Here is an 18802-nt window from a genome sequence, read left to right as displayed (position 1 = left end):
GTGTATTAATTCAGTGGCCAAACGGGGCTTGAACTCAGGACCTTTTGGATCCCAAGCAGCTGCCCTAACCACTGCACCAACACCAGGTATATATATATATATATATATATATATATATATATATATATATATATATATATATATATATATATATATATATATATATATATATATATATATATATATATATATATATATATATATATATATATATATATATATATATATATATATATATATATATATATATATATATATATATATATATATATATATATTATATTGTTCACAGAATGAGCACACAAACAACAGACACCACCACCTCAACAGCAACAACTGTGTTATGAAAGAGCCTTTTTGGGGGGGGGGGGGGGGGGGGTGTTTCACTGAATTTTACATCCTCACCGAGTTTCACAGATCGACATGCAATATCATGTTTGTGAAGTTCAACATGCTGTCTTTTTGACAATAGATATTGTTGAGTCATAGGTTATTAACAAGTCCAAGGTAAAGGATGGGGATCGCCCAGCCACATAACTGAAAGGATTTTTTTTTGTTTTTTTGTTTGGAGTTTTCAGGATGGGTTGGGAGTGGGGGAGGAGTAATATTTATTTATTCATTGCTCACTCATGGAGAATCTTTTTGCATGCATCACCTGCAAAATGACAACAACACTTCAGATACATTCCATGCTATAATGGCCTGACAAGATGGTGCTGAAAGATGCAAAAATTTGTTGCAATGATTTGTTGAATGCCTTTTGTAAGTATAACATGAACAATTAAGTTCTGTTTTATGAAGAAATTTGTCATAGTGTTGTGGTTCTGCAAAGCCGGCACTCCCCTTTGGCAATGGCAGACAACATGTAGCAGTTCCAAGACAGTTATTTCTTGAGTACTCGTTTTAGATAGCCCTCCCTTGTATCTACTGGGTTTATGGGCCAAAATGTGTTGCGAGGACTTTTAGGTAGATCTTTATTCCCATTCGTTATTCTTTATCCTTTACTAATTTTACTTCGCACACACAACCCCTCCTGTCCTTCGCGCATGCATGCACGCTACAGACCCTCCCAACAGAAGCGGCCCATCTGCATATGCACGCCATTCCACGTTCAAACCAAGCGCCATCACCAAACAGGCGCTCACATCAGACCTTCTCCAGACTCAGACCACAACGCTACAACATTTCTACAACCACTACAACACCTTTATAAAAATCCCTACATCAATCCAAGCTCGCTTACCTTCACCATTAACCACCATGACGACCACAACCACCTCCATCACAAAATCACCATGACTACACCTCAACCACCACTCCATAATTCATCACCGCTATGAACGCCGCAACCACAGTCACCACCACGGACACCCACCACTGCCCTGTGGAGATGGCTGGGAACAATGGATGCCATGTACCATTGAAGATGCTTGTGCTTGGAACATTCTGGCATGTAGCTTGAAGCGCAAGTGTGTGCTCATATCCGTTTGACATTGCATGGATAGCCCGAGTGCTTCGCTCAACAACGGCTCCCATTTGGTGTCCAGTGCGTGTTCGTGGCCGGAGAGTGCCATCAGATACCCTTGACCCATGTTAAAGTCAGAGATGAATCGTGAGGCGTAGAAGAAGTGAATGAGGCCATTTCCGGTGCAGAGACCTCGCGTGGGTGGGCCAACACTTTAGGAAGCGTCTGTGCACCAATGGGAACACTTAGAACTCCTACCATCTGTCCTGATCCACCTTTAGGCTCCCTCGCTAAACAGCTATAAAACGCCCTGCGAGGGGGAGGGAAGAGGGATACTTTTGGCAGGATGGGGCAGAAGGCAGAGCTGAACATGCAGACCAAGCTCAAGGGGCAGAGCAGGCGGGGCAGAGCAGGCGGAGCGGAGCACTGGGTGGGCGGGCGATCCAGATGCTGTTCTAAGCACATTTATTAGGGCCAAGCTGAAACACAGTTACACTTAGACTTGCTTACACTTCATTATTCAGTTGTCTTCTCACACATTCTTCTTTGTTTTCTGTCTCGTCTGCTGTGGGCGCAAAAGAGCAATCAGTAAGGGCAAGTCCTAGCAAACGTTCCTTTCAAAGCAACCCCACAGACACGCACCTCTTTCCCTTTTCCTTCTCTGCACTTCATCTGCATTTCACGGCCCCTCATCACAGCCCTCATTTTGCACCTCCTCTGACCACGCACCTAGACATCCTCAGTTTTCTTCCTCCTCCCCTCCTAATGACTGGGAAGTATTGGTCCATCGGCCGTGCCAGGTACAACACAAGTCGCAAACATCTCATCTGTTCTCATCTTTCTTTGCTCTATAACTTTCTTCAAGGTGTTTCTAATGGTGCCTGTATCAGTACAAGTTAAGATTGTAGAAGTTCTTTATATCAGTATAGTTCTGCCCTGTGTTCTTTATTTTTCTTTCCACATATTTGCATGCCCTTTTGCGTCACTCATTGAAATAATTATTTGTGTTATAAATGTCCCCACCTTGTAGCATCTTTTCCCTATTGGTCCAAAATGGTCCGCGCACAGTATAACCGGGAAGTTCTGCCCCACGTAATTTGTTCTTATTAGCCGGTGCATACTCGCAGCTCTGCTACGCTGCACCTGATCCGGTGAGTAATTGGAGTACTTATCGAGGGCACGAGACCCCCCCTCCCCCTTTTGGTGTTGCCATCCATGCATAAGATAGTGTAGCCCTGCAGGATTGGCAGTTCCAATCGGCGCTCGTGGTTGCTTAACAACCCGCCAGAGCATGAAGTTATTGATGCCCGTTGGCCTCAGGACCGAGTGTTTTAGAGGAACTGGGGCGCTTTTCCCTCATGGCGAAACTCGAACCCCGGATTCGTAACAATATAAAACTATAAATTTGAGTTAACATATTGAACACTGTGCTTTGTCAAATGCCTTGCTTAATCAGCAAAATAATACAAGGTTGAAGAGAGAGAGATGTTTTTATGAGAAGACTATAAACTTGCACTTTGTTTGCAGGAGTTGCTAAAAAGTTGGCCCAAAGAGGATGTGGGGACAATTGGTCCAGCAGAGCTGTCCAAGGCTCTCACTGGCCTGCAGGAACTCTTACAACTGCTCAATGACTCACTACTGCAGCAACCTATCCTCGGATATCCGGTGTGTCTCGAACTGGCAAAGAATAAGCTGTAAAGTTTTCACTTGAACACTGCCTCCAATGAGTTGCTGCTGTAAACTCTTTGGAGAGTTTTTTTTTTGTTGTTCGTGTAAAACTCAGTTTGGTTGAAGACTTGTATCCTATCTGGTTCTGCTTCCCCTTTGCTGATCAAGAATTCTGATTTCATTGACACAGGGTAATGCTGATAAAGCATAGTGTTCAAAGTACCCTTCATGCATTGTGGTGTTAAATAGTATACAGCCCCGAGCCCAAATCCTTGTCTTTTAAATTAACAGCTCAATTGCACCTCTTTCTGACAATATTGGGAGAAGCAATCTGTCATCTGTCACATCATCAGCTATTGAAACAAGAAATGCCCAACTTGTCAAGAAAGCTTTATACAAGCAAACCTTGTCTCAATTTTTTTTTACCCAACCTGAGCAGTTCCTTGCCAAAAACATTGACACATAACACAGATGTTGGGAACTCCAAAGCTATGCGACCATTCAACTGCTGGACCAGTTTCACCTAAAATTGGCAGATCGTCAGTGACAGTGGAGAATAACTATGCAGCGAGCACCCTGCCATGAGCATTGCCAGAGGCACCCTACTATGAGCATCCTCACGCTTGAAATCTTAAAGGCAAAATTACATCTCTGATCTTCAATTGGCAGGAACAGTCGATCAGCTTTCACCTAACCAATTGCCTCCAGCTGTGGCTCGGATTGTATAATTATGAGAGAATTGGCCAACTCGGCATCATTTCCCACAATTCCCTTGTTCAATCAAATTAATTTGCATGATATCTGGTTTGGTTGATTGCTCCATCAGGATGTTGATAACCGTTCATTACATCCACCACCGACGGTGGATGGAGATTGTGTTTTCACCCCTGTTTGTCTGAGCAGGATATCTGAAAAAGTTGTGAACGGATTTGGACAAAATTTGGTGGGCAGGTTAGGTGTTTAACAAGGACGAACTGATTAGATTTTGGTGAAGATCCAGATCTGGATCCGAGAATTTTTGAAGCGATTCTTCACCATTGACAGATGGTGCCAACAACTATACATAGCACAGTATCTCAGAAGGTCATGGATGGATTCGGCCAAAATTTGGTGGACAGGTTGGGCATGTGACAATTTTCTGATGATTCTTCATCATTGAGAGATTGAGCCAAAATCGATATCCAGTGTAGCATGATACTTCAAAAAGTTGTGGACAGATTATGACAAAACTTTGTGGATGAGAGTTGGGTGGGTGACAACTTCAAGCGGATTAGATTTTGGTTCACGTCCGGATTCAGATCCGGCCTATCAGTGGGATACGAAATGTAAACTGTTAAGCCTGGTGGAGGTATATGCTCTATCGAGTGCTGTTCTAGTTCAACACGTTCCAATGAGAAATCCACCACCTCTCCCCTCACCCCACCTCTTCTGTTCCCCTCTATACTCCAAAGTTGAATGTTTTGTGAAGCAAGTACAAAGACACTGGATGAATGGTCTTGAGTGAGGATTAGGTGAGCATCTGAAAACAAAGTACCTTCATCGTTAATAGCAGTTGTGTCATGCAGGGACTCATATGGGAGCTGGGCCGCCCGCTGCAGCATGGTGACTTCCTTGTGTGGGTCGAACGGGGCCGTGAACGTGGTCGTGTCAGTCGTTTCAAGCCTCAGCAGCGGCACCTCTTCCTTTTCCAACATGTTCTGCTGTTCTGCAAACGTGGCGAAGGCCCCATTGACACGGCCTGCTTCCGCTATAAGCACGATTTGCAGGTTTGTAATATCAAAGAGCATCACTTCGTCAGAATGTCGGCCAAGCAATCAAAGTCAACTTAAGTCCCAGGATAGTGTGCCTAGCAACCATAAATTATTTATTTTGTTTTATGCTTAATTTGTGGAACAAGCTCGCATGCATGAAGCTTCAGTGAATGTTATGCCGCTTTCCATTGTTAAAACCCAAACACCTAAAATCTACAATTTTGCACGATGCATGAACAGTTTGAACATATCGTACCTTTCCAGTTGTGTGGTGGGCTTTCATAGTTTTGCATTCACGAGGTTCCGAACATCTTTTTAACATTTGTTTTTTTGCGGTTGTGAAAATGTTTTGACTTTTGTAATTGCAAGACCACCAGATTGCAGGAAATGGAGTGGCTCGAACCTGGAGTCAGAGAACCATATGACACAAGCACTCACCTTGTAGCTTTATATTCATGCAAAGTTTGATAGGCCCAGAAACCTATACCTTGTTACAACTACCCAAATGTAATCTCGCAGCTCACCTCTATTCCTTCGCTCTCCCTTACTCCTATTTATGGAATTGTTTCCCATTTCTGGAACCGAAAGGGAAGAGGATGCAAGACCAGAAAGGTGATGGTAGAAGGAGAAGTCACCAACCTGTGTGTGATTCAACAGCAACAAACTCAGAGATTCAGCTTTGAAGTGGGAGATTACAATAATTTTGGACTCCATGACACCAAAACGTGAAGTGTGAGGCAGGGGCACCAGCCGTAAAGTGAGAGCAGTACTCCTTCAAGCTGCGGAGGAAGACCTTGTCAGTTGGTAGAAGTTCTGATTTGCCAATGCCCAGTTAGTGACTGGTGTTGGAGTCCATTTCCTGACACGTGTTTTGTCTGAGAGATCGTGGCTGATGGTGAGTCTGAAAAGACCAAGGGTCTCCATCTTTGAGAGGTATGGCAAAGAAGTAGATGGTAAGATTTAGATGGATGTGCAAAGCTGATGCAGCCATCCCCAAGAAGACTCAAAGCTGTAATCGCTGCTGAAGGCACTTCTACAAAGTATTGACTCAGGGGGTTGAATACTCAAATTTAAATTCAATCCATTTTTAATTCAGGCTGAAACCCAACAAAATGTGACAAAAGTCAAGGGATGTGAATACTTTCTGAAGGCACTGTATGTGATCGACTAACAATGATAAATAAAGTTTAATAACTAAACTTTCAGAGGTCACTTGGTCTTGCAGCTATCTTGGATTGAATCTAAAGCTTAAAAAAAAAAACCTTTTTCTGTCAAACTACTGAACCAATCAATGCGAAAGTATCGGTATATCATCGAGTACCCGTGGCGATTAAAGTTTGATAACTAAAACATCATCGGTTAAGTGGTTTCAGAGAAATAACTTTAACTGTGTGATTCACTTAGCATAGATTTACTATTGTAAACAGGGACCTGTCGAAGTTAGTGTCTTGTAAAACGTATACCGATGAGGCAGTGAGCGTGAACTTAAAGGAAGACACAGTAAGGTTGTAAAATGTCTGACCTACTGTAAGGCGAGGGCAGGTGAGAAATTGGATGTTTCACGGCACATTGAAGCACTATGTGCTTTCCGACAGATCATGATCTGTCTGGCCATTGTATGCAAGACATGGCAACAAGATGCGCTTTAGGGCAATGGACTTTTATTTTTTATTGGGGTCACCCCATGGGTGGGATGGCACGGAAGATGGACCTCCTTCAAGGAGCGGGCAGTCAATCACGGAGCCTGCGGCAGGAAAAGGCAGCCCTGAAGCACAGAGGGCGGGTCAAAGGAACGGGTGTGAAGAATAAGGTCGGGACAAAGTACAGAGAGTCACGGGCTGATGCTGGACACACACAGGAAGAGTTGGAGCTGCACCTTCTGGTGGAGATCATCTCTCGCCTGACCTCTGCTTGGCCGCCATCATTTCTTTTTCTCCTGGTCTTCCACCGCATCTACTTCTCGCTTTGTGCCATCCAAGACCTCATTTGCCCCATTGTTATTTGTCGCGTGAATTGGTATTGTCACCACCTTGGTGGGGTATATTTATTTATTCATTGTACATAAGTTTCCGTGCCCCCTCATCCCTACCTGTGTATGTTGACCGTTTTGTTTATGATTGTGTCTTGTCCACCCTCTTCCCTGTACTTTTTATAATAAACCCCAATATAATTATGAGACATCTTCCTGGCCTGTTGTCTCTCGTGCACATTCCACTGCCCGGTTCGGTTTTTACTGAATGATCTTTGGGGAACGGTAACCCTCAGTTAGAATAACTGAACGCAGTACATAGCACTGTTTCAGAAATGTGTGGAGGCATTCATAAGACCTCCGGCGCAGAGGAAAACATGTTAGTGAGCCTCAGATGCAACGTTATCATTCTCATTGTTATCATTATGTACCATTATTGTTGCCATTATAAGTTCAATAGTATGTAATTATTACAAATACTCACGTTCTGTGCAGAGACACAAACAGACAGACAAATGGACCCACATGTCTGAAAGTCTCCTCTGGTGAGGGTAAAAATACAAAAAGCACTTTTATAATTTTGAATACTATATATATATATATATATATCTTCTTCTTCTCCTTTCGGCTGCTCCTGTTAGGGGTCGCCACAGCGGATCATCCGATCCGCATAGTGATTTGGCACATGTTTTACGCCGGATGCCCTTCCTGACGCAACCCTGGTCGCCTCTTACGACACAGGGATATGGTACACCTATTTTAACCGGGGTATACACCGGCCCAGTATACTGGTACTCATTTCGCCGACCTTGGAAGGATGACAGGCTGAGTCAACCCCCTGGTGTATTAATTCAGTGGCCCAACGGGGCTTGAACTCAGGACCTTTTGGATCCCAAGCCGCTGCCCTAACCACTGCGCCAACACACCAGGCTACTATATATATATATATATATATATATATATATATATATATATATATATATATATATATATATATATATATATATATATATATATATATATATATATATATATATATATATATATATATATATATATATATATATATATATATATATATATATATATATATATATATATATATATATATATATATATATATATATATATATATATATATATATATATATATATATATATATATATATATATATATATATATATATATATATATATATATATATATATATATATATATATATATATATATATATATATATATATATATATATATATATATATATATATATATATATATATATATATATATATATATATATATATATATATATATATATATATATATATATATATATATATATATATATATATGTATGTTTAAAACGGCCTGGTGATTAGTTCACTCTCATTGGGCTGAATGGTCTCATCTTGCATCCAAGTTCATTGTGCATTTTTGTGTGACGAATTGGCTGAGATTCAGGGCCTCCATCCATTTTTGGGACAGCAGCAACAATATGTCCAGTGTGGAGTGACTGGGATGGAAGCCAACTGATGCTCTGAGATCAGGCCATTGGAGACGAGTGAAGACATGATTTCAACGCAGGTTAGGTATGGGAGCATGTGCCAGAGCAGCGCGTTGCTACGTCCACTTTCCACCGGTACTCCAAGGGCCTCCGTCTGGCCATCCTCCAGGCAAATGCCTGGCCCATCCCCATCTCCTTGAGATGCCGATCAACCTGCTGCAACCACGAAGCACATGGTCGGCCCATTGGCCTCCTCCACTCATGAGACTACCTCGCTGAGAGAATCTGGTGAGCAGGATGTGTCAGGAAAACGAGCCACCTGTCCATACAGCCGCAGCTGACGTTCACAGACAATACAGGCAACAAATCTCATCTGAGTCTCTCTCAGCAAACGCTCATTGGACACAGTCTTTTCTTTTAATCCTGCTGGGTGTCCATATCCACACACCCTCCTCACCAGGAAACCTGTTGGGAGAGACTGTTTAGTCACCAACAACCTGACCATGAAACAGGTTCGTACATGTTTACATGGTATTTGTAGCAAGTCACAGATCTCATCTGATCTGGCCTGACCTGACAATAATATAGTTAACTGTGATGATTAATTCCATGACACTGCTTATAATGGGAAGCCAATAGGCCTGTAGTTAAGAGGATCCAGTTTTGCATCCTCTTTGTGTTATGCAGTTTGGCTGACTTCCAAGTGGACAGAAGGAGACTTCAGGTAAATGATAGGGTGTACATAGCAGAAAGGGGATATGCATCGGCGGCAGAACAGGTTTTAAGAACGTGGGTGCTGATGCCCTTTGGGACTGTTAGAGATTCGGAATCTAGCATTGCAAGTAAAAACAAGCTTCTGTGCAACAAGTTTTTGACAATATCACGTGTTTTCACACTACAATGCTGTTTTGTTAGCATCCCCATGACAACAAATATGCTGCGAACATATTATAATTTAATTAGTTCAATGTTGCATATTAAAACAGGGTGTGTATGTGCCTTGAATTATCATGCTGACTGGTGACATTTATTTTGATTAAAAAAATCTCCATCCATCCCCAATCTCCATCCTTGGCAGAATCTTACAAAGATCAAGATTAACTGAGATATTATTTCAGAGGTAAACATGTTGAATTGAGATTGTTCAATCCCAAGCACCATCTCACAGACATGGTAGTTGTGGAATGGCTGGAAACTGAAGTACCGTAGTTACGAGACCGGCACAACAGTTGCAAGGTCGATGGCAAACCAATTCTGCCAAGATAGCCTTGCAAGGAGGTCAATATTCTCAATCCTATGGAATCTTGTACCACACACAAGGGACTAAGCAGAAAGGCAAAATAAACCTTCGAGTCAATCAAATAACACTTGTACAAATGTTATTGTCAAAGTGTGTTTATACGTGTAATATATATATATATATATATATATATATATATATATATATATATATATATATATATATATATATATATATATATATATATATATATATATATTATATAACTGAATTGAATTTTTTTCCAAATCTTACATCGTCGTTTCAAATGCCAAGTAGTGTTTTGCAGGCATTTTCAATATTTTGCTCCTTTGCACTGAAATGCTAATTTTGGAACAAATATTGCATTGATCTTATTTTTTGCCATTTCTTTGAAGCTGTTGCTTTTCTGTGACGATGCTCTATGCAGGTGAGCCTGTTAGGCCTCACAGAGAACATCAAAGGTGACTGCAAAAAGTTTGAGGTGTGGTGTGAACGCCGAGAACAAGTGTACATTGTTCAGGTAAGCAAACCTCCACCCTTTTCACAAAGCAACACACTTAAGGATGAGATCAAAAACTTTTACCAATCGATGACCACAGCATTTCTCTGCTGTTTGCTTACATCAGCTAAGATGCGCAGGGTGAAAGTGAACGAGGGACGATCGGAAAAGGCATGGGTTTTAAAAAAAAAAATTGTTTTTCTTCGGTTTATCTAAAGCTTGTTGTGGAGCTTTTAAATTGCATGTATGATGACATTACAAGCATTGCAGTTTCACAGAACTTACATTAATCCGTAGACCATGAAAAAAATCTCAACAACTACCGTATGTTCTTGAGATGGCAAATAGGCCAACTCTACAGTTCTTGGTTTTAACAGGTTTCATTGCACCAACCAAAAGTGATACGGTATTTTGCTTTGACAACCATCCAACAGCCAAGCAGCCACAGTGTGTGCGTGCGTGCGTGCGTGCACTTTTTTTCTTTCCTGTTTGTTCATTCCATTACTTGTTACAAGGAATAACAAGGAAAATTCATGCCAGCACCATGCCAATGCCAGATTAAATAAATCCATCAAAACGATTTGATTTAATTGGGTAAGGAGTAGTGATGAGAAAAGTGTGGCAGGCTGAGGGATATCACAGGGGTGTTGAAAATTGAAATGTAGTTTTTTTTGTTCTTTTTTATTATTTATCTTTATTTTGAGCAGGTGGGCAAAGGCAGTTTTTTAGAGTAAAGGATATATAATACTGACGAGACCTATCACAGACATCACAATCAGCACAGATGTACACAATCACCCATCCATGCTCAAGCTATCGAAAAGTCGTGCGAACATCCTCATAACCCTCCATCTCCAATACTTCCAGGTACCTATCTAATCTCATTTTAAACTAATTTCCTGTTTCTGCTGCAACTACTTTTCCAAGGAGACCTTTCCATGCATTAACTACTGTGAGTGAAAAACTGTCTTAATATAGTCTTAACTTTCCTCTTCCTACTCTGCACATATTTTATCTTCACCCTTCATTATCTTCTCCATCATATCTCCTCGTAACTGCCTCCTTTCTTGTGTATAAAGCCGTCTCCTTCAATTGCTCATAGCCGAGTCGAGCTAGTCCCAGAATCGATCGAGTAGCCCTGCGCTGTTCTGTCTCTGTCGCAGCTATGTCCTTCCTGAGTTGTGGTGACCAACACTGCACACAATATTCTAGATGTGGCCCTCACTAAATTCCTATACAATGTTAACACCTCCTCTTTTGATTTATAAATGATCCCCCAACGAATACAACCGAAAACCCTGTTTGCTTTCCCTATAGTTGCCTGGCATTGTGCTCTTTGCCTACCTCCCAAATGTATTACCACCCCAGGTCGTTTTCTTGTGTGACATGCTTCAAGATTACCCCTTGCATCATATAATCTCTATTTTAATTATTCTTCCCCATCCCCAGCAGCTTACATTTCTTTATGTTAAACTACAGCTGCCAATATTTTTTTATATCCTGAGTTTCCTGAATCTGATCACCTCCCACCACCCCCCCCCCAACCCGACTTCCTCTCTGTGTTATCCACCTTACCTCCAAGCTAAGTGTCATGTACAAATTTGAAAAGCCTACTCTTCACTCCATTATCCAAACCGTTGATGTAAATAATCAATAATAATGGTCCGAGTACTGATCCCTGAGGTATCTCACTTTATACATCTTCCAAGTCAGACATCCTCCCACTCACAGCCACTCTTTGCTTCCAACCACAGAGCCAGTTTGCAATCCAATTAGCTACCTCACCAGCCACTCCACAAGCCCTCACTTTGACTAACAACCTCCGATGTGGAACCTCATCAAATGCTTTCTGAAAGTCTAGACATACTTTGTGCACTGCCTTCCCCTCATCCACCCAATCAGAAACTGCTTCATAGAACTCTAAAAGATTTGTTAAACAGGAACTACCTTTGGTTAACCCATGCTGACTACCTTCAATTAGTTTGTATTTGTTTAAATGGTTCCTCATCCGGTCCCTAATTAATGTCTCTAACACGTTCCCCACAACTGAAGTCAAACTAACAGGTCTGTAGTTCCCCAATTCTTCTCTGGATCCTTTGTTAAATAATGGTGTTACATTTGTGACTCTTCAATCCTCCGGTACCTGTCCTGACTCAAGTGAGCGAATGAAAATATCCATTAACATCTTGCTTACCTGCTCAGTCACCTCCATCAACACACTCGGTTGCATATCATCTGACCCCAGAGCCTTATCTACTCTTAGGTTACATCGCTGTTCCTTCACTTCCTCCACTCCAACCTGGATCTTCTGTAAAAGCCCTTCCTCACCACCTTAATAGATACTCTCAGCCATTGGCAATTTTTCTGACTGTTCTTGTGTAAAATTTGAAGCAAAATTCCTGTTTAATAAGCCTGTCATCTCACTTTTATCACTAACCACTCTTCCAGTGCTTTTCCTCAATGGGCCCACACTGGTCCTCATCTGTTCTTTACCCTTTATATGCTTGTAAATGGGCCTTAGCCTGCCCACAAATCCAATTTCCTGCAATTTCTTCCACAAACACAACTGCAACTTTAAGTGATAACAAATACACAACACCTGACACAAAATCACAAAAACATAACACCTTAAAAATAAAAATTAAGCACTTATCGTGTTCTGCCGTATGGAGCTCTAAAATGTCTTCATGAACCCTCAACCAGAATTTGCATCCAGCTGTTGCCTTACTTGTCTGTGCATTACCTTTTTGACACCTAACACTTTAACTGACATCATTAGCCTAGACAAGAGCTTGTATACACAAAACTCCTCCCTATGACCACACAGCCTGTTAGCACAAACAATGCCAACAGAAAAGTGAAATTTATCCTTGCATTGTTGCAGGCTCAGTCTGTGGAAGAGAAGATGGCGTGGGTTTCGGAGCTACGATGCCTGCTGACACAGCAGCTGCAGGCTTGCATCAGTAACTCACTCACGACCTGACAATACGGTGGCCCTGCGTGCGACGCCAGCCTCGCTTCACTCACATTAACCCACTTACTGTAGAGATTTTCAGAGGATGTGTGTCGAGCAGCAGGCCACTTGTGATGGAAGGAGAAAAAGTGCACCCATCGTATTTTTGCTGTTATTTCATTATGACGGCCTGTGATTTAGGGGATCTTTGTTTCTGCAGAAGCAAAGCAAGCAGGCAGTGTGCCTAGCTCTCCTTTCACTGATTTTGGGTGAGTAATATATTCTTTTGATTGTTTAAAATGCACTATTCAGTGCTTGTAATGCAGCACAATATAAGTCCCATACTTGGGATTTCAAAATAACATTATATATATATATATATATATATATATATATATATATATATATATATATATATATATATATATATATATATATATATATATATATATATATATATATATATATATATATATATATATGTATATATATATATATGTATATATATATATATATATGTATATATATATATATATATGTATATATATATATATATATGTATATATATATATATATATGTATATATATATATATATATGTATATATATATATATATATATATATATATATATATATATATATATATATATATATATATATATATATATATATATATATATATATATATATATATATATATATATATATATATATATATAATACACACATACACGTACAGTATAGCCTTTGGAGTCTTACTGCAAAGACTTTCACAAATGGGAGTCGAGGGAAGTGAGAGGAAGGAGAGAAGTTTGGCAAACTGTAGATAAAGGAGAAAGTAATCCCTTCAGCCTTGAAGTGCACGACCAACTTCAAATGGTGGTGTTTGAAGCGAATAATTTGTTTCATTTGCTCAAGCTGCCCTCATTGTTATTTGGTGATGTGCCACCTCTGCAGGTGCACACAAGAAAAAGAATGTCCAACAAGAAAGAAGAGTCTTCAAGGTAATGTCCCAATGCTCATATAAAAAGTCAAACTATTGATTGTTCGCCATTTTTGTTTAAGTGACATTTTATTAAGTGCATACACCACCCTGCCGCCTGCCCATAGGCCTTCCCACGGGAGAAGCTGGCCGTTGGTCGAGTGGGGATGAAACTGGAGAAGAAACAAGTGAAGCTTGGGGCTTGCCGTGGTGTCGTAGGTCAGAGCGCAGAGCGTCGGGCATACGACGGCGATTCTCCAATCGGCGCAGCTCTGTGTCGAGCATGGGAGAAACAGAGACTAGCACTGCTGGACTAGTAGGAGGCAGAGAAGCCATTGAGAACAATGGTAATAGGACTACAGGCTCAAGGCAGACAGAAGAAAATGGCCTGAACATGTCAGGCCGCAGAGCCATCTTGGTTCCTTGTGGACCAACAGAAGCATAAGTCTCCTGAAAGGTTATCTGAACGTGGTTGGTCACTTTAATATGAAGACGCATGTAATTTCCATGATGGAGTTAGAAATCGCACCATCACACGATAGTAAGTTAGTATGACATTTGTCATTACTGACTGACATAGGCCATGTGGGGCCCGGTGAACCAACAATGCACGTGCAATGTGGTGAAAACTTTTGATGTGCATTTGGAGATCCGAGGAATTGACCTTTTTTTTTTTTTACATCAACGGCAGCTAGTTGTTTACCATACTTGACAACAGAAACTGATGTCTGTGCACTGGAAGGCATTTCAGAGTTGCAAAGTTACAGTTGCATCAGAATTAGAGTTGCTAAGGCTGTGACGAGCAAAGAGTCTAGCTATGGACACTGGAATCAGCCACCTAGATACTTGCCGGGGGCAGCCACTCGGCCCAGCCTCGATTTGCCAGAGGCAGCCGCTGGGCCAAGCCTCGACTTTCCGTACTCAGCCGCTTGGCCCGGCCTCGACTTGCCGGAGACGACCGCTCGGCCCTGGCCTCGACTTGCCGGAGACGACCGCTCGGCCCTGGCCTCGACTTGCCGGAGACTGCTCGGCCCCGGCCTCGACTTGCCGGAGACTGCTCGGCCCCGGCCTCGACTTGCCGGAGACGACTGCTCGGCCCCGGCCTCGACTTGCCAGAGACGACTGCTCGGCCCCGGCCTCAACTTGCCGGAGACGACCGCTCGGCTCTGGCCTCGACTTGCCGGAGACTGCTCGGCCCCGGCCTCGACTTGCCAGAGACGACTGCTCGGCCCCGGCCTCGACTTGCCGGAGACGACCGCTCAACCCCGGCCTCGACTTGCCGGAAACGACCACTCGGCCTTGGCCTCGACTTGACGGGGACAGCCTCTTGTCCGGACTACCCAGTCTTCCAAATACATGGAAAGTGACAGTCTGGTTGATGCATATGGCGAAAGCCATGCACTATTTATAGGCAAGTAAAACAAATGACATTTTTTGTGGAAAACTGTAAAACGTACTGTTATTTATTTTATCCAGGACTGAATGAGGGCAGCGGCACTTATAACTTTAATATCTACCCACACCTGTGGAATAGGTTGTGTTTACATAACAATGCATATAATTGCATGAAACATGAAAATGGCACTGGGTGTAACGTATGATGATTTATCATTGTTTTCCTGCGTGGAATAAGGTTAATTATGAATCGGAGCACGAGTGATAGCAAACGAAGGTTTATTTTGTGGTAATCTTTGCCTGCTTATTATTCCTTTGACTCTCTTTATTGTTACCCAGAAGTTATCTTGTTTTTCTTTTCAATAACATTCTTCCATTGAAATTCGCAAGCTTTCTACCGTAACAGGTGAACTGTCGATCTCAGTGTCAACACTATGCACCAATTGCTTTTGAGGTTAGTTTAGCAAAGAAACGATTCTCAAAATCTGCCAATCAAATTCAAAAGTCTGAACCACTTTGCCACTGTCTAGCATTAAACCTTCATTTCTGCCTTTTATTTGGGATTGAGCTTACAAATAGTCCGTCGGTTGCAGCATCAGCTGGTAATCAGAACCGAGCTTTAAAAACAGCAAACAAAGAAACCCCACATGCCTGACGTTCAAAAACAAATAAACATACTGTACAAGAAAGTAAGCATGTTTGAATCGACATAAAAATGGAACCTATAATGGGTCATCACCGTGCATACTTTACCGAACTTTACCGAAAACGAGATGAAAATGATTATAACCGTCAGTGCAGAAAAGGAAACAACAGGCACTTATTACATAATCAGCGGTGTAGTTTGGGTAAGTGGTTGGCTTGCATAAATGCTTTAACATAGACTCACTTTTAACGTTATAAAGATGCAAAGGGGGTTGTTAAGGTTGACCAAGCGATTCCGAGAAGACACTTTGTAGATTGATTTGATGTGAGGACGAGTGATAGGACCTTTTTGATGCTTAATAAGCAAAGAACACAAAAACCTCTGAAAAGAGGAAATTTGAAATGGATGTACTGCATTGTCTTCAATTTGAGGAACATCTAGTTGGTAACACATTGGGGTCTTGAGTAAAATAAATAAATTAAATAAAAATGGTTATTTGAAGGGGAGAATAAAGAAGGGGGAGTGGGTAGTCGATCTTTCGTGAAATTTCATGTTTGATAACATTTTTTGAAAGGCAACTAACGATCCTGGTTTGGATTGGCCACTCTTACTGAAATTAGGTGCGAAAAGGCAGTCTTGAGTAGGGACAAATGAACAAGAAAAGACTGCAACCACATTGTAACGGCTTGTCAGAGAATATATGGTTCCGGTGACGTGCACTTCTGAAGTGATGAAGAAATACCGTTTGATGACAAAGACTCTGTGCACATTTTTGAGTGCAATGAGAAATGACAGGGTTTGTCCACGTTTGTGATGTACTGCACTGTACAATGTGTGCTAGTTAGGTGATGCGAAAAGAGAAAAATGTAGATGTTAAGCACTTTGACTTGTAACTATAAGGTGGGGATGGTGAGACGGCAAACTAACCACATTGTACAGCAATTATTGTACAGATTATGAAAAGCTCACGCATTAATGCCAGCCGGACATCCTCTCACATGAGACCAAAACGTTACTCATTCATCAACTGCACTGGTGCACCCCAACGTGGCCAAGTTGAGTGCAGAATAAAGGGGGAATCACTGAAAATGTGTTTCTCAGACCTGTCCCGTGTAAGCTGGTTTCGGTACGTCCAGATATCAAAATTCTTCTTCTCTCGCACAGGGTTTGCTGGTTTTCCCTATCGGTAGTGGGAGAGATCGTGAAGAGGTGCTAATCCTCGGCTAGAACTAGTTAGTTTATAAAAACAACACTTTGGTCTCATGACATATTTCAGAGAAGTAATGTGGGTATCGCTCACCAAAAGCCAACAAAAAGAGAAAGAACATGTTGGTGCCACAAATGAGTCAGACGGTGGGTTCTTGTAGCCAAAACGAACATGACTATATTTAATAATTGTAAATGAACGTGTTTTTTTTCCACAAGGCTACTTTTTAAATACATGGTGTGATGCGTTTTTAACTTTGCAGTCATTACAATCACGTGAATGAAACGACAAGGTTCATATGCAGGCACTTGTCAAAGTGGTGTTGAATGCTTAAAATGCCTGATAATCTCCAACCAAGAATGTAACACCATAAACCTGGAATGACTCAGATATTCTGTTATCTTTCTTGGGGAATGTTAAACAAACAAACAAAAAATCCAGATTCTTATTCTTTTTATGTATAGGTGTTTAATCACATAACACCTGCCTAATGCAAACTGGTACTCAAATGGTACTGCTTTGAACTGGAACTTGTTTACTTTTCTGACTAAAAGCACTAATTATTTTTGTAATGGTTCTTCCTGCAATAAATAATCCAAAAGTGTGTCATTAAAAGCATTTTGTCTCCATTCATTCATGAAATCGGATGTGAGGGTGTTTTTTTTTTTTTTTTTTTTTCTCTCTCTCTCTCTCTATCTCTCTCTATCTCTCTCTCTCTGTCTCTCTCTCTCTCTCTCTCTCTCTCTCTCTCTCTCTCTCTCTCTCTCTCTCTCTGTCTCTGTCTCTCTCTCCGTCTCTCTGTCTCTCTCTCTCCGTCTCTCCGTCTCTCCGTCTCTCCGTCTCTCCGTCTCTCCGTCTCTCCGTCTCTCCGTCTCGCCCTCTCTCCGTCTCGCCCTCTCTCCGTCTCGCCCTCTCTCCGTCTCGCCCTCTCTCCGTCTCGCCCTCTCTCCGTCTCGCCCTCTCTCCGTCTCGCCCTCTCTCCGTCTCGCCCTCTCTCTCCCTCTCGCCCTCTCTCTCTCCCTCTCCCCCTCTCTCTCCCTCTCCCCTCTCTCTCCCTCTCCCCCTCTCTCTCCCTCTCCCCCTCTCTCTCCCTCTCCCCCTCTCTCTCTCTCCCTCTCTCTCCCTCTCCCCCTCTCTCTCTCTCCCCCCTCTCTCTCCCTCTCCCCCTCTCTCTCCCTCTCCCCCTCTCTCTCCCTCTCCCCCCTCTCTCTCCCTCTCCCCCTCTCTCTCCCTCTCCCCCTCTCTCCCTCTCTCTCTCTCTCTCTCTCCCCTCTCTCTCTCTCTCTCTCTCTCCCTCTCCTCTCTCTCTCCCTCTCCCCCCCCTCTCTCTCTCTCTCCCCCCACCCCTCTCTCCCCCCACACCCCTCTCTCTCTCCCTCTCTCCCCCGCACCTCTCTCTCCCCCACCCCTCTCCCTCCCTCTCTCCCCACCTCCTCTGTCTCCCTCTCTCCCCCACCTCCTCTCTCTCCCCCTCCCCACCCCCTCTCCCCCATCTCTCTCC

General features: G+C 42.2%; 1 protein-coding gene across 1 annotated transcript in view; it reads left to right on the top strand.

Annotated features, from left to right (window-relative positions):
• LOC147023387 (guanine nucleotide exchange factor DBS-like) overlaps positions 1-17916 on the top strand; it is a 48800-nt gene extending 30884 nt beyond the window's left edge. The window contains exons 21-27 of the mRNA XM_085888728.1: positions 2993-3130; positions 4699-4899; positions 10047-10139; positions 13003-13081; positions 13292-13340; positions 14029-14075; positions 14182-17916. Coding sequence (XP_085744854.1) covers positions 2993-3130; positions 4699-4899; positions 10047-10139; positions 13003-13081; positions 13292-13340; positions 14029-14075; positions 14182-14498 — 924 coding nt within the window. The 3' untranslated portion in view covers positions 14499-17916. The remainder of the gene's footprint in view (positions 1-2992; positions 3131-4698; positions 4900-10046; positions 10140-13002; positions 13082-13291; positions 13341-14028; positions 14076-14181) is intronic.
• The last annotated feature ends 886 nt before the right edge of the window (positions 17917-18802 follow it).

The sequence above is a fragment of the Eptatretus burgeri genome, chromosome 7 (assembly GCF_056783735.1).
Source record: "Eptatretus burgeri isolate ZD-2024b chromosome 7, Ebu_testis_v1, whole genome shotgun sequence".
Lineage (NCBI taxonomy): Eukaryota > Metazoa > Chordata > Myxini > Myxiniformes > Myxinidae > Eptatretus > Eptatretus burgeri.
This window is presented reverse-complemented; position numbering and strand designations above follow the sequence as displayed.